Here is a 26,377-nt window from a genome sequence, read left to right on the forward strand (position 1 = left end):
CGCGGGGGAAGAAGGTTCCAGGAGTGAGGGGCAGCGAGTGAATAGGGGCGAATCCGAGATGGGGCAGAGGAAATCCTGGGCTGGGACAGCAGACCTTGACTACCAGAACGGAGGGCCTTCCTCTGAGGCTGAGAGAGTGTGGCTTGTGTAAGGAAACCTAGTGGGTTTCCATGGCTCAGTGGGGATTCAAAACCTGGACTCCAGAGCTGTAGTCCAATGGTCAAACCACTACATTATGCTGCCTATCATCATTACCTTTTTCTCAACATACTATTTTGATTCTCTGTCCATGTTGAATGAGATAATGAATGTGTTGAAAGTATTTTTAAGCAGGGATAAAAAAGAATAAACAATATAAATATGGAGAAAAAGGGAGCAAGTTAAGCCCATTTCAGATATTTTGAATTAACAGTAAATAAATCTGCTTTTTCATAACATAGGGTGCATCCAGATTGATTGAAAAGACCAGAAAGTTCCAGATTTTATCCATTTCAATTTTAGTTTGGAGATCCATCCACATTTTGTTAATTCCAGGATATTTTCTGACAGCTCTCAGTATAACCACATATACTCCCTAGCTTGTTTTTTTTTTTAATGAAAAAAAAGTTAAGGGTTTCCCCTTCAACATGTTTGTCTAGTCGTGTCCAATTGTAGGGGGTTGTGCTCATTTCTGTTATTAAGCCAAAGTGTTGTCAAATATGACATCCTGGTTATGTGGTTATGACTGCATAGAACGCTGTTACCTTCCCACCGAACTGGTACCTATTTATCTACTTGCACTTTTACATGCTTTCGAACTGCTAGGTTGGCAGAAGCTGGGACTAGTGATGGGAGGTCACTCTGTCATGCGGGGCTTGGGCCTTGAATTTGCTGATCTGCCCACCTTGCGGTTATCAGAGTCAGTGTCTTAACTGTTGAACCACCATGTCCCTTGATTTTAACAAGAATCTGGGACTTTTTAGTCTGGATGTGTCCATAGACTATTGTTATCTCCTGTACCTTGTTGTTTTATGATTTTTTGATAGGGCATGCGTTAATACAAAATAGTATAGTCCTGGGGTCTTTTTAGCTATACACTATGACTTGGGATAATATTTTTAGTGAGATCAATTATTCTTTCTCCATCAGATTTGTCTTCCTCTCCTTTTTGATATCTTCTGCTTAGGCTTGTCTATGGCTATAACATCCCCAGTTAAGATTTTAAACATGTTAGATTTGTAACTCTATGCATCCCACTAAAATCAGAGGGATTTATTTTTTGAGTCAGCAAATATAGAATTGTACTGCAAGTATCCTTAGTCAGGCTTCTGTTCTGTTGGATCAAATCAGTGTCCATCCAAGCCAACACCCTACCTCCTACAGTTACCAACAGAGATGTAGCTAATGTTGGAGAATTGTTATTTGGGAGAGCAATGCCCCCATTTCACACATAGCCTATTACTACACCCCTGGTGACCAACCTGATGTTTTTTCAAAGCTTAAAAGCAGGATTTGAAGGAGCAAATGGCTTTCAGTGTCTATTGTCTGTCAAAATAATTCACAACTAATAGTACTTCAAACAGAGACTGGATGGCCATCTGTCAGGGATGCTTTGATCTGGATTTCCTGCATGGCAGGGGGTTGGACTGGATGGCCCTTGCAGTCTCTTCCAACTCTATGATTCTATGATTCTATGATTCTATGATATCATGCTTGAATTATGAAATGTGGGATGTTGGGGACCCTTGATGAAATTCTTAGGTTCAGCCTCCTAACGCCCTATCCCCTCCCCCAAAATTTAGTCAAACTGTGGCCACCCTTTAACTTTCAGTAGGTAAGGGGGCCATCACAAAATGTAAGGGGACTGGCTGCTCTTATATTTGAAGCACTACATCAATAGACTTCATGAATTTTAAAGCTATCTAAGCTGCGAGCCATCATATCTTGTGGCAGCACATTCCATAAATTGGTGTGTTGGTATAGAAATTCTAACTTTTATCTGTCCTGAATCTACTACTGATCAGCTTTGTCAGATGAGCCTCTGTTCCAGTATTATGACTATGGGATTAAAAAGCAACAGGAATCCATTTTTTTTAACCATGCATAATTTTAGGTTTCTGTGTTCAGCTACTGTCCTGTATCTGCATTATGGTGGTAATAATAACGGCCTTACCTTAGAAAGCCACTCTAAGGATTATTCAGATAATGTGCATGTCTGAAGCACTTTTAACACTTGATATGTACTGTATAAATCCTAAGTATTATTGTCCTTGTATGGAAACTTTAAAAAAGACATTAACAATCCAATTCTATGTATGCTTAGCTTAGCTGTGTTTCACCGAACACTTACCTCTGTGTATGCATACAGAGAAATTGTGCTGTTAACGTCCAAAGAAAACTAAAAATAAAGGGAGAGGAATACCACCTTGTAGCAACATTTATTTTCATTTTCTGTGCATTTTTCTTGATCTGCCAATCCACCAGTCCTTACAATAACTTTTTGTAAAAATTCTTGCCATTATTTCATTGCATCAAAGTTATAGTTAAGCCACAGTATTTTTGCTAATTTGTTCTGCTGGGTATTTCAAAGAGAATTGTGTTACATTTTTAATACTGCTACTTACCCATATGTGACTTAAGGATGCTATTGTTGATACTCAGTGTCCACATTTATAGGCCTAAATAGCCTGAAGGCACTAGATCAGATTTGATTTTGGAAGCTAAACATGGTCAGGCCAGGTTTTGACAAATGCATTTTTCATGTGTTCTGTACAGGTTTGGGATGGCACATCTGAGGTGCTGTGATGCAGTTTAAATTCTGTAAGCAACATCAAAAATATTTTGGTTACTTTGAAAGAAAAGCAATTTATACAAAGTTATACTTGAAATCACACAAATGACAGGAGGTCTGTTAAAGTGGACAGAAAAGAATTTCAGATAGATTAAGTTACCGGTATATGTTTTTTCCAAACAGATAGCAACTATGAACCTATAGGAGTTTTCCCTCACATAATTCATAAGTGCAACTACACTTTCTAAAATTTCAAGTGAATTACTTGCCCATCTGGTATCATATGGACATTTTCTGCCATTCTTTATGCAGACACTAGTGGAGCAAGAATCACTGTGGCAAATTCCTTCCCATGCATGGCATCAGAATGGGCATTCATGGAGGGTCCTCTTCATACATTTGAAGGTCCTCTGCGTTGTTGGTGTTGTTCCTGTGTGCCTTTAAGTCCTTTTTGACCTTTGATGACCCTAAGGTGAACCTATCTTGGCAATGTGTCTACAGTTGTGGTAATGAATGCAGGTTGCCAAGGGTGGAGAGTATGCTGCTGCAGTGCTTCTCTTTCCTCAGTGTGTGCATTGAATGTGCAAAAAAATGACAGAAAGAAAGCTTGTAAAAACTGTTCAGTGAAGCCAAGAAATGAAAAACAAAGACTGAGACAAATTCTGACTGCCCTTTTAAAAGAGCAAATACTTCCTTTATATTACCTATTTTTGTAAAAATTGGCAGTGGCACACTACACAAATTTAATTATGGTTACAGAATTATAGGGCTGAATAGCATAATAGAATTAATGATAGACTGACAGAATTATTTACCACAGTCCTATGAAATATGCAAAATGGTAGCAATAACAGCAGAGAAAGGAGGAAACAACTTAAATTTCTTTCCCTGACTGCTGGAAACAAATTGCTGCAATTCATTTATGAGGAATAAACACCTTTCCCGCAGGGTCCTTTGATCTGATAAAGTACACTTGTAGATGAAATATAAGACTTATTATGTTATTGTGTTAGTGTGTGTAGGTAGGATCCTGTGGTACATATGGGGTGAGTTATGAAGGATCCTGTGGTACATATGGGGTGAGTTATGATGGTACATGTTGCATATTCAGTTCTTCTAAAATTAGGTTTGGACACAATGCAATTGATTGTAGTCTCTGCACAAGGCCATTGTTAGCATGCATACCAGACACTCCCCAACTGTATATGGAGTTTCATATCTTCATGTTTTTCATATCTGGAGCCACAGGTCATAGTGACTTTTGGAACCCCAAGAACTCAGTAAAACTAAAAAAGATTTAGGAACTTGGCCCTTATTTGATCAGCTACAAAAGGGACATTTATTGTCTTTAGGTGTGGTAGTCAGGTAGTCAAGTTCAAAAGTCAAGTTCAAAAGAGGGCAGGGTTTCTAGATACAGTATTTAATTGTCGTATAGAGAATGGATTTTTCAGGAGATGTAGCTTTCCTCTCCCTTTCACAATAAACTGCACTAGGCTAGGCCCAAAGTCTTTTTTCTGTGGAACTACTAGAGATAACAGAGGCTTTATCTCTCTTTACAGGTGTACAGTATGAGGAAAGATGGCTGTGAACATTTAATGCTGCACTTAATGCAGTTCTAATTAAATGTGTGCACACACCCTTCCCACTCTGTGCCTGTTCACCACTTTCATGCACCAGCCACACATCTGATGGTAATATGAGAGGGGCCGTGCATCATGTAGAATGTTTCACCATTAGTGCCATACAGTCAGCTTATAGGGGGTATGTCAGAAACAGGCACATTGTTGTCTGGATTGAGACCAGTGGATGCAGCATTCTTTCCCATTCACCAGATGTGTCTGTTCCATCTCTGGACTCACCCAGCATCCCATATGGTTATAGTGTGTGCATAGACAAATAATCTGGCTCATGTAGGTTTGACTTAGCCCAGGGACATAGCCAGGACTTTGGGAAAGGGGGAGGGAGGCGCCAGACTAAGTGCCACCATTTTTGGGTGGGTATGTGGGTGGGGGTAAACATGTTGCAAATACATCAGGATATTAAAGTAATAAACACATTTTTAACTAGATCCACTGGGGAAAACATATATTTTGTGATTAGATACGGTTTGGTTGATATTATTTTTAACATTACTTAACAGAAGGGGGGGGTCTGGACCTCACGGACCCCTTCCCCCCTTGGCTACATCATGGCTTAGTCTATCAGTGTCCCTGTTATAGAGTCAGGAAAAGGGAATGCTAGCAGAGGTGGGGAATGGGACTGTACACATTATCCATGTTCCCAGACTTCATGTGTACAGTGGAATGACTGAACCGAATATAAGCAGGTATATAGTGCATGTATAATAATTTCCCATGTGGCTGTGACAGAACTCAGGTGTACAACCAGTATTTAGAAAAGTCATCTTTTGGATAACCCCTCCCCCCAGCATCTCCTATCGCCATGGCCTGTGCCCTTGCTGCTGTGGGTTCTTGGTGATATAGTCCAAGAAAATAACTTTTCCAAGTTGAGATTACAACTTTCACAATCTCCCAGCCAACTGCAGCCAGAGGCCATGCTGGCCAGAGGCTTCTGGAAATGGGGGTCTAAAAACCTAAGGCTGCAATTCACTTGGGACTTCTGTCTTCGTAAGTTATTATTATTATTATTAACCTTTATTTATGAAGCGCTGTAAATTTACACAGCGCTGTACATGCAATCCTTTTAGTTAGACGGTTCCCTGCCCTCAGGCTTACAATCTAAAAAGACATAACACAGAAGGAGAAGGGAGTGGTGATGGGAAAGGGTAAGAGGTCCAGCAGTTCCTCTCAACCTCCGAGGCCTGGACCAAGGCAGATGGACTGAAGGGAGGGCATGGCTTCAAAATGGAAGGTTAATCATTATCCAGGGAAAATACATACTCACAAGTAGGATAATGCATATACAGTACATAGTAATACAGGAAATGGATCGATAAACAGCCAACAACAGAACATCAGATAGTAAGCGACAATTATGCGATGCCTGGGAAGGCTTCTCTGAATAGGATGGTTTTCAACTCCGTTTTGAAGCTGGTTAATGAAGTGATGGCTCTTGCTTGTGGAGGAAGAAGGTTCCAGGAGTGAGGGGCAGCAAGTGAAAAGGGGCGAATCCTAGATGGGGCAGAGGAAATCCTGGGCTGAGACAGGAACCCTTGACTACCAGAACGGAGGGCCCTGGTGGGAAGGTGAGGAGAAAGAAGGTCTGATAAGTAAGGAGGGGCCAGTCCATGGAGGGCTTTGAATGTCGACAGCAGGAGCTTATACTGAATGCGGAAAGGGAGAGGGAGCCAGTGAAGGGATGCCAACACAGGAGAGATGTGGTCAGAGCGGTGGGTGGAAGTGATAATGCGTGCAGCTGAATGCTGGACAGAGATTAAAGGACGGAGGTGAGAAAGAGGAAGCCCAGCCAGGAGGACATTACAGTAATCAAGTCGTGAGACCACTAGGGCATGGACCAGGATCTTGGCAGTAGAGGCGGAGAGATATGGTCGGATTTTGGCAATATTGTACAAAAAGAATCTACAAGCCTTGGCCGTGGTCTGGATCTGAGGGATACACGACAGAGAAGAGTCAAAGATAAAACCAAGACTGCGGGCTTGCTGGACTGGTTGAATGGAAATGTTGTCCACAGAGACAGAAAAGGAGTGTTGAAGGTTGGGCTTAGGAGGAAAGACAAGAAGCTCCGTCTTGGACATGTTGAGCTTCAAACGCCGATGGTGCATCCACTGTGAGACAGCTGTAAGGCAAGATGAGACTTGCTGTTCAAGCCTTGGAGAAAGGTCAGGGGCAGAAAGATACAGCTGGGTGTCATCGGCATACAGATGGTAGGAAAAACCAAAAGAGCTGATGAGTTTTCCTAAGGACAGTGTGTAGAGAGAAAACAGAAGGGGACCCAGAACAGAGCCCTGGGGAACTCCAACAGATAAGGGAACAGGAGAAGAAGTCAGACCCCCTGCAACCACTGCAAAAGATCTGCCAGACAAATAAGATCTAAACCAGTCGAGAACAGAGTCTGAGAACCCAAGGTCAGAGAGTATGTCAATTAGGAGACAGTGATCAACAGTGTCAAAGGCTGCAGACAAATCAAGAAGAATGAGAACGGAGTAAAGGCCATTAGCCTTGGCCTGTAAAAGGTCATTCGAGATTTTAGTGAGAGCTGTCTCTGTAGAATGCCTTGGGCGGAAACCAGACTGAAAGGGATCGAGAATGGAGTTGGCTTCAAGAAACTCAAGACAGCGCGAATAGACAACCCGTTCCAAAACCTTAGAAAGAAAGGGGAGAAGAGAAATCGGACGATAGCTAGACAAAGCGGAGGGGTCAAGAGAAGGTTTTTTCAGAATTGGGGAAATGAGAGCATGTTTGAAGTCCAACGGGAAGGAGCCTGTAGAGAGAGAGAGATTGAAGATATGGAGAAGCGAGGGCAGAAAGGAGGGAGCTATAGAGATTAGAAGACGAGTAGTTGACTTAGGTTTTCAGGAAATAGAATTGAGCAGTTTAACAACATCCATATTCAGCAAGGGGCTGGTGTTATGTTACTATGCAGGGGAGCTAGCAAAGTAACAAGTGTGCACTAGGAACAATGCACAGAGGGACTCGATATACAATTGGATCATTACACATTGGGACATTCTTGCAGGTGTACAGTACTATTGCACATGTTTAAAATTCACTAACAGGGTTCCTTCTTATCCCTTCCTGTGCATGCTTTCTCATATGAAGAAGACGAGCATCCTATATACAGTCTGGGAACTGGCTGTGTGATTCAGTTCTTGGTGCACTTAACTGAATTCCATGCATGTAGACACTAATGTAACACACATTTTGTCCCATTTTGAGTATCTGGGAATAGACATCTGTGGGTGGGATGGGAAAGTAGGACCTCATTTCTGCACTGCATGCAGAAAAGACTCGGAAGAGGATAATCCAAAATAGGGAAACAATAGTAGTAAGTATTCATTTAGACGCAGTACCAATCCTGTTATTTTCTTTCCTTAAATCATGTGCAGTGTATCATGTTTGTGGACTCTACCAGACTTGCCAAAAGCCTTGGAATTTGGCATGAGTTGTATCTGTACTTATCAGGATTTTTTGAAGTATCCACACAATGCATCACTTTTCTCAGTATATTTCTTTTACATTTCTGAGATTAGCCACAACTTTTAAAACTCAGGTTAGGTGTGGGTCCCCCCCCCCCCCAGTTCCAGTGTTTCCAAAACAGGCAGGGGTAAATTCCCATATCTGTACCTATTGCCTCAGGGCTTTACCCTACGATTCCTGTTCTTGCAGCAATTACTTTGGGGGGGGGGGGGAATGCTCAGAACCCCAATATTGCACATTTTTAGAATCCTATAACTGGGGTGGATGTAGATCTCTCTCTCTTGACCTGAGTCCCCTTTAATTCTGCTCTGGGGCCACAAAAAACTCAAATTCCCAGAATTCCATATCATTGAGCCAGGGCAGTTAAAGTGATGTCAAACTGAGTTATTTCTGCAGTGTGATTGGAGCAGAAGGGAAGGGAAGAGAGGAGGAGGTGAAAGCAAAACTCCTTTGTAGGTATATGTGTTTTTATTAACTTCTGTTCACTCTCTCAAGCAGGACGAAAGTTATGACTGAACTTCAGTAGTGTGATGCTTTGAAAAATAATAAAAATAACTCCCCGCTGTGCGTTGCAGGTGCAGCTGTGAAGACAGAAGAGGGACATGATAATGTTATCTTCTAGATCTGTTTCCTCCAAGCCCAGGCATGCCTGTTTCTGGTTTCATAACAGCACTGCGCCTCTCTCAGTAACTCTAGGAACCAGACATTCTAATGATTTCCCCACTGATTTTCCATTTTCAGTTGGATGCAATTTATGCCTATCAAAGAGAGAAATGGGAAAACCTCTCTGTACTCTTTATTTTTTTACAAAAAAGATGAAAAAGAGACTGAGAGAAGAATGTGAAAAGAAAAAAAAGTGAATAAAGGTTGGTTGGAGAATTCAATTAAGCTATGAAAGGTTAGACTACTTGCAGAGGCAGGAAGAATAGAACAAAAAGAAGAGAAAGAAGAAAAAAACTCAGTTAGTGGATCAGAAGAAGAGCAGCAAAGGATTAGATTAAGGGGGAGAATCATAGAAAAGGCAGCTAGGTAAGGTGCCTTCATGTTCTTCCCTTCATGTTAGATACAATCCTTGGAAGTGAAGTTTTCAATTGTGGAAAAAGTACAGGTTGGACATGGCTTTAATTTGAGTACCTCCTCAAATGACATGGTTAGTCTTGCTGGATCTTCTTTACAAACTACACTTTGGTATTCATCAGTTATTAATAAATGCTGCTGTTCAGGGAGAGCTTTTTTGTCCAAGGTGTGTGTGTGTGTGTGTGTGTGTGTGTGTGTAAGAAAAAAAGTTGAGGTATTTTTGAGATGGTGAAACTGGATAAAACAACATTTTCCTTCATTTTCATTGCTGGCACTGAGACTATAGTTGAACCTGGCATAATAGTTAAAGAATTACTGATCTATTTGATATTTGTAAAGTGTACCAGATTCCTTTCTTTTGCTTTTTGTACTTTTCATTTTCAAACAGTTTTTCATTTGTGGATTTGCAGTTTGAAAAAAATATAAGTAAGGCTCCAATGGATGTATTTAAAATTATACTTGGTGTGACTAGAATGGATTTATTCTTGTTATGTGGATTCAAGTTGTTTCTAATTTATGGCAACCCTAAGGCAAACCTATGTATGGAGTTTATCATACAGTGACAATTGGAAGTATAAATGGGGATTATCCTGTGAAAATCGTATGTTCACGATTAAGATTTTCACACAGCATTGCGATTAAATGGCCATTATCCTGTGAATATCCCATGAATGAAACGCAATTGCGATAAAGCTTTTAACATGGTGCCACATTGAAAAGCAATTAAAGTACCATTAACCCATGAATAGCCAGGCAATAAATAGCAACAAATCATTCACAAGAAAATCCTGAAAATGCTTTCTTGCTGTTCTTGCTAGGTTATTCCCTGGTTATTCCTGGGATAGTGGCTCTTTTATCATGCTGTGTCTGAAAATCTTAATTGTGATTTAATAGTAATTGCACAATTTTCACAAGATAAACCCCATTTAAACTTCCAATTTGCCTCTGTCCATTAAAGTCCATATGCAAGATTTGTTCAGAGGAGGTTTGTCATTGCCTTCCCCTTAAGCTGAGAGCATGTAACTTGCCTAAGGTCACCTAGTGGGTTTCATGACTAAGCTGGGAATTGAACCCTAGTCTCTAGAGTCCTAATCCAATCCTCAAGCAACTACTCAATATAAAATGGACAGGGAGACATTTTCTCTCTGTAATAAAGTTCTGCATAGGTCAAAAACACACTGCAGAAATAATCCATTTTGAGACCATTTTAACTGCCCTAGCTCAATGCTAGGGAATTCTGGGAACTGTAGTTTTGTGAGACATTTAGCTTTCTTTGTCAGAGAGCTTTGATGCCATGATAAACTCCAGTTCCCAGGATTTTCTCGCACTAAACCAGGGTAGTTAAAGCAATCTCAAACTGGATTATTTCTGCAGTATGTTTTGAACACAATCAAGATAAGTAAAAGTTTACTGTATAGAATTATATGTATTCCTAGAATATTTAGTAAAAAAAAAATGCTCCTAAAAACTGACTCAACTTTATCCACAGGTCAATGTAAGTACTGTACTTTAGCTCTTGTAAAAAAGGAACCATCCTCTGGTGAAAGGGAAGAGTGTAATCTGTCCGGGAAGCACTTACCCGCCTCTGCTCTTTCATCCATCCAGCCCTTAGGGTGAGCGCAGTTATGCCTGCTGGAATTTGGTAGGTTCTTTGGCATTTTTCCCCTTTGTTTCATCCATTAGATCTTTGGTAAGTGTCCCTAAGTTTTACCTACAACTTACTCATGGGTCATATAAAAATCTATAATTTTGGCCCCAAAACCTGCCCTGGACTTATACATGAGGTCAATTTATAGTTGAATATATACGGTACTTCTTCAGGTAGTACATAGTGAAACTGTTGAATTCACAACTGCAAGTGTTCAGGGGGGTTTCTATTGTCCTCCTCTGAGGTTGAGAGTGTGTGACCAATGGCTAGGGAGAGCGTACTTGAATTTCTGTTGACGTGTAAACAAGAGGTCTGTTGCCCACCATCACGCTTATACCAGGGATTATGCAGATTCCAGTCTCAACTGATCTATCCCAGGGGTAGGCAATCTTTTTGAGCCGGGGGCCGGGTTGCTTTCCCTCAGACAACTGGGGGGCCGAAGCCAAAAAATAAATAATAAAATATTTTTTAAAAAATTAAATATATAAATAAACCAGGACAAATGTAGGACAAAATTTTCAAATGGAAGACACTTTTTTAAAAAAAATGGAGGACACACGAAAAAATTTGCTGATTTTTAAAAAAATGTTAATATAAATGCATGTTTCTGAGGCTTCTATAGACAATTGCCCCTTAAAGGCCCCGGCGGCAATCGGCGGCAGGACTGGGCTGGGGCCGGTCCCAAGGCCTCGCCGGGCCGCATCTGGCCCGCGGGCTGCAGGTTGCCTACCCCTGATTTATCCTGTTGACATGGTCTTGAGCGCCCCCATGCTGACCTTACAAGATTTCCTTATATGGCAAGGCAGTTTCCAACATTGGGGTGCCCTCGTGGCTACATTTTGAACATCCCATTGATACCAATTTGATATTGACATGGAGGAGGGGTGCAGAGGGCTGGACTTTGGGGTAACATTTCAATGATGCCAAATGTTGACTATGCAATGGCAGCAATGGCCAAAAACAAACAAACCCCAGCTCCCCCCCTCCACAAAAACATCCTTCATCACTTTGTTATTTGTGCCACCCAAATTTCAAGAGTACAGTTCTGTTCTAAAATGAGGTGTGCACTCCTACTATGTTTTGATATGAATTGAAAAAAAATTGTTTTTCCATCACTGTGTATCAGCAGCATGGCAATTATTTTTGCATCAAAGGAGTCTTTGAGGGGGCCACATGTCATCTGTGTGCCACAGATTGCTCACTCCTTATCTCTACCAAGAGAGAACTACCCTGGGTTTCTCGGGAGTCTGCATATGAGACAAAGTGGAAACAGCAAGAAAAGAAGATACTTCACCCTCCTTTCTTGATGCAGAAACCACCACAGCCACCCTATCACTTCCCCTCCTCTACCACAGCAGGAAGAAGAAACATTAAAGCTACAGTTCAGTGGAAGACACATCGCACCAGCTCTGAAATCACTCTTATGAGAGTTGTGCTAAGACCTCCTAAATGGTTTCCTCCTGCAAAATCCACACCAAGATCTCCTCTCCCCTCCCCTCTCCATCTAATGGATTGAGAGTCAATTGCACATAAGCCACTTCCTCAAAACGGCACAACGTTAACTCGTGACTGGTGTGCCATCCATAGCTAGGCTTACAGAAGTGATGCTTGGTGGGAGAGATGAGAAATTAATGCAGAACACTAAAATGGTGGGTTTTTTTTTAAAAAAAGAGAGAAACAAGGGAAAGGAAGTGGATATGCATCTGAAGTGATAATTTCCCACATATGCCATACTTCCAAAGCCTGTCAACATTTAAAATAAATCTAGAATGGTATTGTGACCATGAGGATATGATCCTGTGCCTATTTACCTGTAAGTAATGGTGCACCCAACAGGGATGCAGTGATTAAGTAGTTGAAACACCAATTCTGATGATTGTAAGATCGAAAGGTTGGCAGTTCAAGGCGTGAGTGCTGCATGATGAAGTGAGCTCCTGTCACTAGTCCCAGCTTCTGCCAGCCTACCAGTTTGAAAGCATGCAAATGCAAGTAAATAAATAGGTACCACTTCGGTGGGAAGGTAACAGTGTTTGGTGCAGTCATGCTGGCCATGTGACCACCAGAGTAGTCTTCAGACACGCTGGCTCTTTGGCTTAGTAACGGACATGAGCACTGCCCCCTACAGTTTGTTACAACTAGGCATGCATGTCAAGGGGCTACCTTTACCTTTTTAAGAGTGCATCCACACTGCAGAAGTAATCCATGGTCTCAAACTGGATTATTTCTGCAGTGTGGATGCAGCCTTCGCCCTACTGACCTCTGTGGGATTTATTTCTGAGAAAACGTGCATAGGATTGTGTTATGACTGTTGACAGGAGGTTACTGAAAAAGAAACTAATGTGTCCCTCCTGATACACTTCTTGTTTTGTTTTTACCAAAGGATAAAAGCCTGCCTCATGTACTGTGAAATATAACCAAAAACTGATTTTAAAGAGAATGTCTAAATAGGAAGTTTGCCCCATGAAAACAAACTACTCCTCAGTGTGCTAATATTGCATTTCCCAGGGTTCCTTTAGCATTCAATAATTAATCATGAGCATACGCTCTAACTGTCCCAAATAATCCTCTGCCATCACACCTTTTCAGCTGCTGATCCAATGTCCCAGTTGCTCTCTTCTCCTACTATTTCCCCCCTTGATTCTCAGCTTACTTCAGTTGATGAAAACCGAATTTAAATTGCAAAGGTTTGCACTTAATTAACACAACAGGAGGCAGAGGACAGGAGAATCTTACCCTTCTCTATAGGTTCAGACAAAAGCAAACTGCTGCAGCATGTCCAAGTTTGTGTTCTCCCTCATTAATAATTTTTGCTTTTTACCCACTTTGCTTGGTCACATGGGCCCCAGTTTTCAGCCATGAAATATTGGAGGGTATGCAAAAGCCTGAAGTAGTGCGCACACTTCTTCCACTTTATTCTGTGTTACATACAGACCCCAAAATTTTCCAGATAAGAAATACAAAAGCAGTATAGCATGGGAATGTGCAAGATATGGAGATTGAGTATGCATTCATACAGGACCAAAATACCCTAAAGGCACCACATCCCAACTGATCTTGGAAGTTAAGCAGGTTCACACCTTAGTACTTGGATGGGGGCCACCAATGAATACCAGGTGCTATAGGCTATATTTCACAAGAATATAATACAAGCTATGGCTTATTGTGATGTCCAACTACACCCTATTTCTGTCTCTAATTTTTAAGTCCTTTCCATTTCTTAAAAAAAATATCCTAAATCTAAAATTGACCAATTAAGTATATCGCAACAGTCTGGAAGAAATAGTGAATATGTGCATTTTACAAGTGAATATTTTATAATGCTCAGTTTACTCAGATTTTTAGTTCTATCTTTCCCCACATGTTTCTTGACTTACTTTGGTGTGTATTTTTTCTTGGCTTTGGTATGTCTCTTCATAATGTGCATTAATGCAAGTATCTAAACACTCTGAAGATTTAAGAGGAACAATGGTCACTACTCATATTGCATACTCCTTCTTCTTATTCACTTTTGTCCTGCCTTTTTCCCGGTTCCAAACTCAGGGTTCCACACCCGAAGGTAAAATAAGTATAGCTGAAAACTCACATTATACAAATGTTAAAAATTTAATTGAACTACAGGTTGAATATCCCTTATCTGAAATACTTGGAACCAAAAGTGTTCTGTATTTTGTTTTGTTTTTTAATTTGGAATACTTGTACTTGCTTATACATAATGAGACTAATAGTGAAGCTGGAGAGAGACTAAGGATCTGTGAAAGTGTGGGAAATGTGGATTCTCACCATTGCAAAGATCCTTGTCTCTCTCTTTAGCCCAGTCTCTCTCCATCATACCTGGAATCTCTCTCCAGCATAATTTTTTTATTATAAATATCAAATGATGTTAACAAAGATAAGCACTCTGACCATGTAAAAAGTGCATTCCCTTATGGAATCACAGGGTTCCAACAGAGTGATGGACAGAGGAACAAAATAATTTGTCTCAAGTGGCAACCCCCCTCCCCCCGCTCCTCTTGCATATGTATTTATGTAAAGCAGGGTTTGGGCATAGGGAAGCCCAAGAGGAGGTCAAACTGGCTGCACCCTTGCAGTCCCTTGGTGGCCTAGTGGAAAGGGTATCATTTTGTATGGACAAATTAGTCATTTGTTTTTAAATGGGTTGTATAATTGTTTTAATAGCTTTAAATCTATTTTATTATACTGTACATGCTTTGTGTGCTGTGGTGGACCAAAAGATTATTAACTCTTTTCAATTAGTGTGTTTCACTGTGGTGAATCTGGGGACCTATCTCCTACTCCTTGGATTCTCCAGGGGCCACAGAGACTTCCAAAGGTGCCATAAAACTACTGCAACTTCAAGTGGCTTTTCAGAAACAGATAATATTAAACAGTGGGAGAATCCCTGCAAACTGTTTTAAAAAGTGATTTGCTATTCCTGGGAACCATGCACACTAGGCAATTACAACACTGTGGTTCCATATTAATTGCCATGGAATCATAAGGAATGGCAGTTCAAGGAGAGATATTTACAATTTGCTGCAACAGAACTTTAGTGCCTCATGAAACTGCGAAACACAGGATTCCATAGGATGTTGCCATGGCAGTTAAAGTGAAACAGAGCACAATATTTGTGTAGTGTGAAAGAGCCCCTGCAGAGTTTAAGGAAAGGCAATACCTTTTTTAAATTGAGAATTTCAGGAAAAGCTAACTAGCACCTAGCAGCCCCATGACCACCCCTCCCCTTCATCCTTAAGACCTGTTGACTTGTGAGTTACTAAGAAGTCATAACAGTTATTAAGAAGTCATATAAAATCTTTGAAGATCTAAGGGGACACAGATTTTGTCACTAGAAAGAGATGGAAAGTTAGAACACCTTTCTCCAGCACAGTGTATTGTCTCATTGATCAATGCTTTCTTCGTTTTTGAAAGCATACTAAGTGGGGAATGACAGCCAGTATGGTGGAGTGGTTTAAGTGTTGGATTATGACTGTGGAGAACAGGGTTCGAATCCCTACTTCGCCATGGAAACCCACTGGGTGATACTGGGCAAGTCACACTCTCTCAGCCTCAGAAGGTGGCAATGGCTTTTATAATAGCTCATGCAGTTTCATTAATTTTTCCATTTACCAATCTGATACTTCATCTATAAATTCTAGAGAATGCTATTAACTCTTCTATCAGGAATATTATTATTGTTTGCCAATGTGCCCCAGTGCTACAGGTAGGAAGTCGAAAATCCAAATAGGCAGTATGCCTATTTCTTAAATGAAAAATTCCTGCAGTTTAGGAAAAAAAAAGAAGCCTTGCCATAGATAGCACTCTGTGACTATAGCTGTTCACATCCCTATTTCACTACTACTTAATGTGCTGTATGAGATCTAGGAAACCACAGTTTATCATGATTCCCAGAGCATATACTTATAGTGAAATATATCCATCTTTTTATGGGACAGTCTTCAGATATAGACTGTTTTTCAGCTGCTGAGGAATACTTCCATATCAGGTGTCTGATGCCTATTAAAAAGAAAAAAGAAAGATGGGGGACATACTCAGATGTGATTCCAGTAATTCCTTTCATCACACTGGGTAATGCTTTTAACAGCTAAAACATCTCCTACTATGGTGAAAAGAATTACTGTGATCATATCTGAACTTTAACATTTAAGTAGAATACTGCATCACATTTTGAAAAAATTGTTAAATAGATAGTTCTGTGAATGTGCTCAGCTAGTGAAGGGATTTCGTTTTGTAGTCCTTTTTAAGGCTATCTTTTGTAAAAGGCTGTCTCTAAAAGTAGTCAAATTTATCTTTGTGGAAACAGATCAAATTGTTAGGTTGATGCTGATGCCAGCATGTAGGGGAAGGTACTTTGTGCTCTTTCTCTTTTTCTGCCTATATTGTGGCTGCAGATATTCTGGCCACATTTCTCACTCCCTGCATGCAAATAGAACAGACACAGTACAATGATACAAATCACCCTTCATTTAGTAGGCCAGCAGTATGGGAGAAAAATATGTGCATGGAAAGAGGGGAGGTTTTCACACACACACACACGAATCCACCAAACAGTGATACCTTTATTGGCCAATTCAAATGCACAATATACTTGTTGCAAGCTTTCGGAGCTCCACTGGCTTCTCCATCAGACAAGATGTTACATACCAAACAGAAGAAGAATTAGAGATGTTAGTGAGATGCCTGCATTTTGTTGTTTCTGTCCTTAGCTAAGATGGTATGGGGAGCAGACTGGCCCCTCTCCCTCTGGCCATGTGGCAATTGGGCAGAGTCCAAGAAATTTAAAGCCTATTTGCATATCAACAAGGACTACTCTTTTGCAATCCAATATGTCTTCATTCCTGTGAGGCTGCAGGCCTCTTTGTACACATACACACACAGTTGTTAATATACCACCTTTCTCTTGGTGTTGGACCCAAGGTAGTTTACAAAACAACAACAAAAACAAACAAACAACAACAACAAACAAACAAACCAAGAATAAACTAAGATGTAATTAAAAATGTTAAAACACAATTAGATAAGTTATCATATTAAAATACCATTAACTGTTGTTGTTGCTGTTATTTGCTGTCAAGTGAATTCTGAGTTTTGGCGACACTATGAATGAGAGTTCTGCAAACCTTGCAGTTCGAAAGCTTGCAAATTCAAGTAGATAAATTGGTACCACTTCAGTGGGAAGGTAACAATGTTCTGTGCAGTTATGTTGGCCACATGGCCACCAGAGTCACCTTCAGACAACACTAGCTCTTCAGTTTAATAACGGAGATGAGCACCGCTCCCTACAGTCAGTTATGACTAGACATTCATGTCAATGGGAAACTTTTACCTTTAGCTTTTATGAATCAGAGACAGCCCCCCCCCCCCCAAGATCTCTGGTCATCAATTGCTCTTCTTAGGTCTTGTATACTCAGGACCGTAGCTTCCTTGATTGAATCAATAGACCTGTAATGCCCTTTTCCTATTTTCCTATTGCTTTCCATTTCCCCCAGCATTATTGTCTTTCCCAGTAAGTCACAACATCTCATGATATGTCCAAAGTATGGCAGCCTCAGTTTAGTCAGCTTCACTTCTAGTGAAGCTTCTAAGGCGCAGTATAGACCACCCAAAAGGGGCAGCCTGCCAGCGCCTGTTTTTCCGCTGGAGGAATGCCTCAGCCGCCAAACCGCGAGGTTTCCCTCCGGCAGAAAAAACCCATAAAAGATGCTCATTATCTCCACTTTTAGATGCCCGTTATCTCTGCTTTTACTCATATGCGTGATTGAATCGCTAATTGGAAATCTAAGAAATGAGAAAGAAATTAAAGGAATCAAAATTAAAAAGAAAGAATTTAAGATCAGGGCATTTGCCAATGACTTAGCTTTAACTCTAGTAGATCCATTAGAAAATCTGGAAACATTAAATGTTTGTTGGAATTTGAAAATATTTCAGGCCTAAGGATAAATAAAGATAAAATGACAATAATAACTTAAAATATGACAAAAATAGAAGAAAGGAAAATGGCGGAGAGGACAAGCTTCTCTGTTAGTAAAAAAATAAAATATCTGGGGATTACATGAACAGGGAAAAATTCAGACTTATTCAAAAATAATTATGAGAAAATTTGGGGGGAAATCAAAAGGGACCTAATGAAATGGAAGGATTTAAAATTGTCATTAAATGGGAAAATTGCATCTATAAAAATGAATGTACTCCCAAAATTTCTATAGTTTTTTCAAACGACCCCCATAAGCTATAATGAGAAAGGCTTCAGTGATTGGCAAAAAGAAATCTTGAGATATATCTGGGCAGGAAGAAAACCAAGAATTAAAATAAAAACATGACAGGATATCAAAGAAAGGGAGGATTTGGATTATCAAATGTAAAATTATATTACAGAGCAGCATGCTTAGTTTGGATTCAAGACTGGATGAATTTGGAAAATACAAATTTATTAAGTTTGGAAGGAGAAGGGTTAAGATTCAGATGGCACGCTTATTTACGGTTTGAAAAAGAAAAAGTAAATAGAGATTTTAACAATCATTTTATTAAGAAACCCTTATTAAAAGTATGGAAGATGTATAGGAAAAGATGTTCACCAAAACACCGATCTGGATCTCTCCACATGAGGCTATGTATAGTAAAGAAAATTTCATGGAGAATAGATGGATAAAATTTGGTGATTTAATTAAATATCAGAATGATCAAATTCTGACGCAAGAAGAACTGGAAGAAAAAGGATTTAGGGGCCATTTGTTATTATTTAGACAATTAAGGGAAAAATTAAAAATAGAAATTAAAAAAATGGAATATAAAGAAATCTAACAGAATTAGAAAAAATCTTAATTAATGAAAAATATCGAACTCTTTCAAAAATATACAAAATATTATTAAAATGGGAAAATGGGAAACAGAGGAAGAATTCATTAAGGATTCAATGGGCAAAAAATATCGGCCATAATATAGATATAGACAAATGGGAAAAGGTCTGGAAAAGCACAAGTAAAACTTCACTGGCGCAAAATATAAGAGAAAATATTTTAAAATTGCATCATAGCTGGCATTTGTCGCCGGCAAAATTATCAAAAATGTATTTAAAAATGAGCCCAAATTGTTGGAAATGCCAGAATGAAATTGGATCCTTTTATCATCAATGGTGGACCTGTAAAAAAGCTAAACATTTCTGGAAAATAATACATGCAGAGACTGAAAAAAATTTGAATGTGAAAATAAAAATGACCCCAGAATTATATTTACTAACTATGATAGAGAATGATATAAATATGAACAAATCAAAAGAAAGATTGTTATTTTACATGATAATAGCTGCAAGAATGTGGAAAAATCCCTCTACTCCAACACTGCAAGACTGGCTAATTATATTATTGGAATTGGCTAATTTAGATAAACTGACATGTCTTATGAGGATGAATAGTAAGGATATCTTTGTACAAAGCTGGGAACAGATGATAACATATATAGGCAAGAAATGTGGTGAAAAAATGTGTTGGGAATTTAAAGATTGAATATGTTTTAAATAATTTAAAGTAGTTACTGAATCTATAAGAAGATTTTACTATAAGTATAGGTAGTTAAGTGTTAGGATTATGAGACTTAAGTGAAGATCTTTGAATTTATGTAACTAATTGTTAATGGTGACATGATTTATGAAGCATGAAGATATACCAGAATTGTGGTGGAGAAGGGAAAAAAGTGAAATGAAAAGATGAAATCCTACTAACTGCCTACGTTAGAAGAGAAAGATGTTCTGAGTCCACCCCTTCTCACCATACAGAGCTTCATACATGTAGCCCTCTCTGCTCTGCTTGGGCCACATTGGTTTAATCTTTTATTTTTACAAAATAAATTCCATTGAAATAAGAGGAACTTCTAATTACATGAACATGCATATGAGCAAGGTGTTAAACATTTAAACAGCCATAATGTTAAACCCTGCAATAGTATAGACACTGGTTTGGATCCAAATGTATTCACGCTTATTTAGAAGTTTACTCAATGAATTCAGTTGTACTTAAGGTAATCACCCTGTCTGAATCTGTGATATTTGCCCCATTGTCCTAAATGGCATATGCATTTGCCATATTTTTACACTTTTCCTCATATTGCTGTTGCTCAGTTTTGGTTCACAGGAATTGCACCATCTCTTTTATCTGTTCTCTTATCTGAAGCATTACTATTTACACCTACCCTAGTGTTCATTTTTTAGTGTAGACAGGCGCTGTAGATCTATTGCAGATTCCATCATGTTTGCCTCATCTCTGCCTTCACTACTTGTTCGGCTGTCAAATAATGTTATGCAAGTAGAAGGAAATAGGTTTAATCAGGTGCATTTTGGCCCACCACTTTAGATTAGTACATGTTCTTTAAAAAATAGATTTTTTAAAAAAGAAAGTGTTCTGAATCCACCCCATCCACTTCTCGCCACACAGAGCTTCATACATGTAGCCCCTTCTGATCTTTTTTTTAAAACCTGCTTGATTTTTCTGTTACGTTCTTATGAATATTTTAAACACATTCTGTTTATAAACGGGTGTAAATATCTTTATTCATATTTTTACATTCTGTTTGGGAAATCTCTGAATGGAGGACAATTAATAAACATTTAAGCTCGACTCAGGCTTGGATCCTTCCGAGGTCGCTAAAATGAGTACATAGACTGTTGGGGGCAAATTAGCTTACTTGCTAATTAGCTTACTTGCCGTTCACCGCTATGATCTTTGGAATAACGGTATATAAATAAAACAAATTATTATTATTATTATTATTATTATTATTATTATTATTATTATTATTATTAAAAGAAATAAATAAGAGCAAAGCAGAGGGAGACAGCCATGGTTAGGTTTAACACAGCACCGAACTGGGTTTTTCTGCTTCCATATAATACTTGATGAAGCTCTAGAAGAGTCTTGTTTTTGTGCAGAACATCAAGTCTCATTTCCTATCATTGTAAAATGTCAGCAGGGACCTTTGGGAAAGCCCTCTTGACTGACTTCTTGCACTACCATGAACTGAAACAACTCTTTCTCCTTTCCTCCTCACCCTCTCTGTATATATTTGAGTGTGACTGAATGCTTTTGATGAAGCTGCAGTTCCGCTCAGGATATGAGCAAGTTATGAATGGCTGCTATGGCATATGAGTAGATTTCAGTATTAACCTCTTCAGTTTCAGGAAGGCATTTGCTCTCTTGCTATTGTTCACTTTTAAGAACTCAGGTGACTGGGAAGGAACCTCCTGGCTTGCTTCTGTTTCAGTATGCTGCTAGACAGCTGGTTTTTTGTTTCTTCTTCCCTTCTTTCTTCTAGGAAGACTCCTTTTTCCATTCTCAGCAAATTGTAGAGGTTTTCTTTTTACAAGAGGAGGAGAGTAATCTGGCACACCCCACTTGGCTTCCCTTGTCTGCCTAAGAGGTCACATTCAAATAGGGTTGGCTTTAGCATTCGAAGAATGAAAGGAGACCAGATCCAATGTGCTGTATGATGGTTCAATAACTTTTATTTCTTAAAAAGCCCAAAGCATTTCAGCATTATCACCAATTGGCCTTCTTCAGGGGCTGTTATCAGAAATTTCTGGAGCGGCAGTCTGCACTCTTAATCAAAGTAGACCTTTTAAGTATTAGAAAAGTGCAGACTGTAACTCCAAAAATTTCTGATAATAGCCCCTGAAGAAGGCCAGTTAGTGATAAGGCTGAATCATGTTGGTCTTTTTAAGAAATAAATGTTATTTGACCACTACACAGTATGTGGGGCTTTGACACTTTTCATTCTTCTACCGTGAATACACTCATCCCTCCACATTCATGGGCTTGGCACTCGCGGTTTTTATCATTCACGAGGCCAAGGCCGCTGCTCCCTCCCTCCCTCCTTCCTTTTTCTTACCAGCATCTTTCCCCCCTGTAATCAGCCCTGGTCAACATTTGCTGCGACAGAGAGGGCGGCATGCACATGCCAGGCCCCAAGCACCACTGGGAAAGCAAGTCCTGATGGTGGCCGAGGCTGATTACAGGCCCTGGCACTGAGGGGAAAATGCCAGTAAGGAAGGAAGGAAGAGAGAGAAGGAATTTCACAACTAGTCAAGTCCCATTGTCCCTAATGGCCCCCACTGGGGACAATGGGACTTGTCTATTTGTGAAATTTGGTATCCACACGGGCCCCCAGAATGTATCCCCTGCAAATCCGGAGAGACTTTCCAATTTTTTGTTCTGCTTTGGACCTACCATTAGGCAGAGTGGATCCACCCACCTTTGATGGTGGAAGGCACGGTGGGAGCTTCCTGGCTGCTACTCCTGAGCCTCTGGCCAATTCTTCTCTGTGAGAAGATAGAGCTGTGTTTGCCATATGCACAGCCTATTTTTCTAAACTGATGTGTTGCCCTCCAATACAGTGGGAAATGCCATTCCATTGCCACTATTCATTTGACTATTCAGTCAGCTTCTGCACATGGAATAGGAGATAGCCCACCATCTTATCCTTTGCCTCAGTAAAATGTCTTGGGGGAGCCCTGCATTCAACTTGCCTGTTTTTAATATTGTGACTGTCATCATTTTGGGAACTTCTATTTAAAAATATTTTGTATAGAGACTGGTCTCCCTTGTGTTGGCATAAAATGGAAACTTGATACTGAAACTTGAGGCAGCCAGGAAACACAAGAGGGAGGAGGTACAGCTCCCAGCCCTGAATGGAGGGGGCTGAAAACATTGAGAATAACCACACCGACTGCCACAAATGCTTGAGGGAACTCTTAGCATTGATGTCAGGTGCTAAACTCCATTTTCTCTCTAGTGCATTGGTTTTCTCTCTTTCACAAGAGTGTCCCCAACTATTTTATTTGACCATTACACAATTAAGCCTACTGCAGTTTAAATTAAACTGCAACAGGTTTAATTCAGTGGGGAAATACAGTTGTTGGTTTTTTGTTACTCCCCCACCCCCCACCCCAGTGTGCATGTGTCTTCAACGTGCCTTGTGTCTTATAGCAACTCAATAGATTTCATACAGTTTTCTTAGGTAAGGAACATCAGAGGTAGTTTGCCATTGCCTTATTCTGAATAAATAGACAGATAGACATATAGATGCAGCACTTGGTATTCCTTGGTTGTTCCCCTTTCAAATATTGTCTGACTGATTGATTGTATCTACTGGTATATCCCCCATTCCTCTGAAAATGGGAATTGTTTTGTTAGTAGCGACTGGTTTTTTTATCCATTAATTTCACTGAGCCACTGGATGTTGAATCTTCTTCTGCAACATTCTCTAAAACTGTTTTTTGTCTCCTGCTTAAAGGTGGCACATGAACCTTTGGATTCATATCTGAAATGAAAACTCTATCTTCAAATCCCTGAAATGGGGAGGTTCATCATTGTATTTCTCTGACTTCTTATTTTCTTCCCAGCTAGCTGTGGCCCATGCTTAGCAATAACCATGACAGCATATTACTTGCAATTGTAGAATAAGTGGCCAAATTGGAAGGCACCCAAGGATCATCACTAATGGCCATGCTGCTTGTCAAAGGTGAAAGTTATAGTATCCCAACACTTTTGGAGAGCAGCTGACTTGGGGAAGCTGGTTGCCGACCATTATTACTCGGGGGAGGGGGTTGTTCACACTATGTTATAAACCGGTTTGCAAATCGGTTTAAAAATGAGTTGTTCACACTTGCATTTGATTTTTCCAACCTGAATTGGGGTGGGCCTGGCACAAATCCCCCTTAAACTGTTTTTTTTTTTTGAGAAATGCGGATTTTAGCAGTTCTTTTGGAAAGAACTGGTCTTTTCTACCAGCCACAAATGGGAATTTGCTGTCATTTCAATTTGGCACTGAGGACAAGAGGGGTTAATGCACAAGGGATGGATCATGGCTCCCTCTTTGCTGTCTTCCTGCCAGCCAAAGCCAAAGCCAGGGAGGGGGTTCTCCTGGGAACATCATTAGTGTACTTATGTTTTTTAAAAATAAAATTTGACAGCTTATGCACACCTTTGCTATTGCATGACTGCAGTAGACAGTATCTTTGAATACTCACATCGTCAATATGACAAAGGTGCAGATTATTTGTTTGACCCTCTTTAAAAAAAAGATCAGTGAGGGTGGGAGTTAGGGATCGTTTTTTTCCTCTTTCCTCAGAAATAAAACCACATCAGACTCCATTCCAAAGCTGGAGTTATATTTCATTTATATCCCACATTTAAATCTGTGGGGGTTTCTCGGCTAAGAGAGTGTGACTCCCCCCAAGGCTAACCTATCCCAGGGTTTATTGCCAAGGGTTGTTCTGAAGGGCTTGCCAATGCCATCTTTTGAGGCCGAGAGTATGTAAATCCCCCCAAGGCGAACCTATTGAGAAGCATTCTTGGCAAAGTTTGTTCAGAGGGGCTTGCCATCACCTTCCTCTGAGGCTGATGGGAGGGATCCATTTTAAATCGATACAAATGGCAATGTGAACTCCAACAGGGTTAAATTGCCAGAGAGAGATTCAATCAGGGTAAAAGTAGTGGGAACTTTGATTTGGTATTGCATCATCAAATCTCCCTGGATTTACTCGGCACAAAAACGTGAGTGTGAATGGGACCTGGATAGAGCAATGATCTGACTTGGTACAAGACAGTGTGCTATATAATTAACACATGGTGTTTTTATGCAGATGCTGAGACACTAGGACTGGCAGATCCAAGATTATGTTTCATTCTGGATGGGGTCCTCGTGATTTATGCTATAGTCATCACAGCCTGTTTTGTAAAAGCAAAGGTGAGTCATGGCAGAGCTTGGGAAATTTACTTAGGGGTTTTTCAATTCCCAGAATTTCCTGCTGGGAGATTTTAGAGCCAGTGTGGTGTAGTGGTTTGAATGTTGGAATAGGACTCTGGGGAACCATAGCCGGAATTCTTACTTGACTATGGAAACCCACTGTGTGATTTTGGACTGTCATACTTTCTCAGCCTCAGGGAAAAAGAATAGCAAATCAAACCTCAGGATACATTTGCCTTACAGTCACCATAAGTTGTAAATGACTTGAAGGCATGCAGTGACACCCCCACCCCATAACATTTCCAAACTTTATGTCTTGGATATCTTCAGAATCATGAGTCCCTTGTTCTGTGACTTGACTAGACCTGTGAAACATTCTATGTACCTTCAGTTCCTTCCATAAATAATATTTAGCTGTCTTCCCTCCAGTATTTTTTCAACAGGAGTAGGCAGAAGGGAGGCTGGACCAGGTTGGTGTGGATTCTGCAATCATATACATTCTAGATAATATGATTCCACCTCCTCCAACATTCATTAATTCTGGAGCAGAAACGTGGACATATAAATGCAACATGGCCTCCCCTAGATCACCTCATTGTTTTCAAATTTCCAGATACTATACAGGCACATATGTGTTTTTGAGGGATTCATAAAGATTTTGTTCATTTAAAAGATTTCTATACCATTCTTCAGCAGATCTTGAAACTATCAAGCACAAAAAACTTAAGCGTGGCTTATTACACCCAATTAGTGATGTATACTAGCATAACACTAGGGTATGCCCCCCCCCCTCTTTTTCTTTCTGGTCCTTGCAGAGAGAGGAATTCACTTTCTCACTAGCACAACAACCCTCAGCCCCCTAAAAACCCTACTCCCTCCTCCAGGTCCTCACTTAGTGGCTGTGTAGTGGCTGGTGCAGAGATGGGGACAGTGGAGAAGTGTTCACCTATGTGCATCTTGATGGATTCACAAAGGCTTCTCCAAGGAGCATCTGGGGGGTCCTGAAGGATGATGTCATTTTTGTGTGTCCACCTATTGACACATCTGGATGCTTCTCCAGCAATTCCTCCTCTCTACTAGTCATTATATGGTCATAAAGGGTATGCCCCTGCAGCAGCAGGGAGAGTTATGTGGGAGGAGAAGATGGTGCATAGTTTTGCCTGGATAGAGTCTTGTATTACATCTACTCATCAAGGATCTTGGCCCATATTTTTTAAATTATTTAGAGTTCAGTCCTATATAGACAGTTACATGGGAGCAAGTCCTATTGTATTTAGTAAGGCTCACTTCTGCATAAACATATAAAGGATTGGTCTGTAATGTGCATGAAAAAGTCTTGAACAAATATTTAAAAGTAAAGGTAAAGTTTTCCTTGACATGAATGTCTAGTCATGACCGACTGTAGGGGGCAGTGTTCATCTCCATTGCTAAGCCAAAGAGCCAGTGTTGCCAAAGATGACTCTATGGTCATGTGGCCATGCTGTTACCTTCCCACTGAAATTGTACCTATTTACT

The 26,377-nt window shown here is 40.0% G+C and overlaps 1 protein-coding gene across 1 annotated transcript in view; it reads left to right on the forward strand.

Moving 5' to 3' along the window:
- Positions 1-26,377, forward strand: part of CD247 (CD247 molecule) — a 57,748-nt gene that overhangs the window by 17,611 nt on the left and 13,760 nt on the right. Inside the window, exon 2 of the mRNA XM_042459217.1 lies at positions 24,759-24,862. Coding sequence (XP_042315151.1) covers positions 24,759-24,862 — 104 coding nt within the window. The remainder of the gene's footprint in view (positions 1-24,758; positions 24,863-26,377) is intronic.

Source organism: Sceloporus undulatus, chromosome 3 (assembly GCF_019175285.1).
Source record: "Sceloporus undulatus isolate JIND9_A2432 ecotype Alabama chromosome 3, SceUnd_v1.1, whole genome shotgun sequence".
Classification (NCBI taxonomy): domain Eukaryota; kingdom Metazoa; phylum Chordata; class Lepidosauria; order Squamata; family Phrynosomatidae; genus Sceloporus; species Sceloporus undulatus.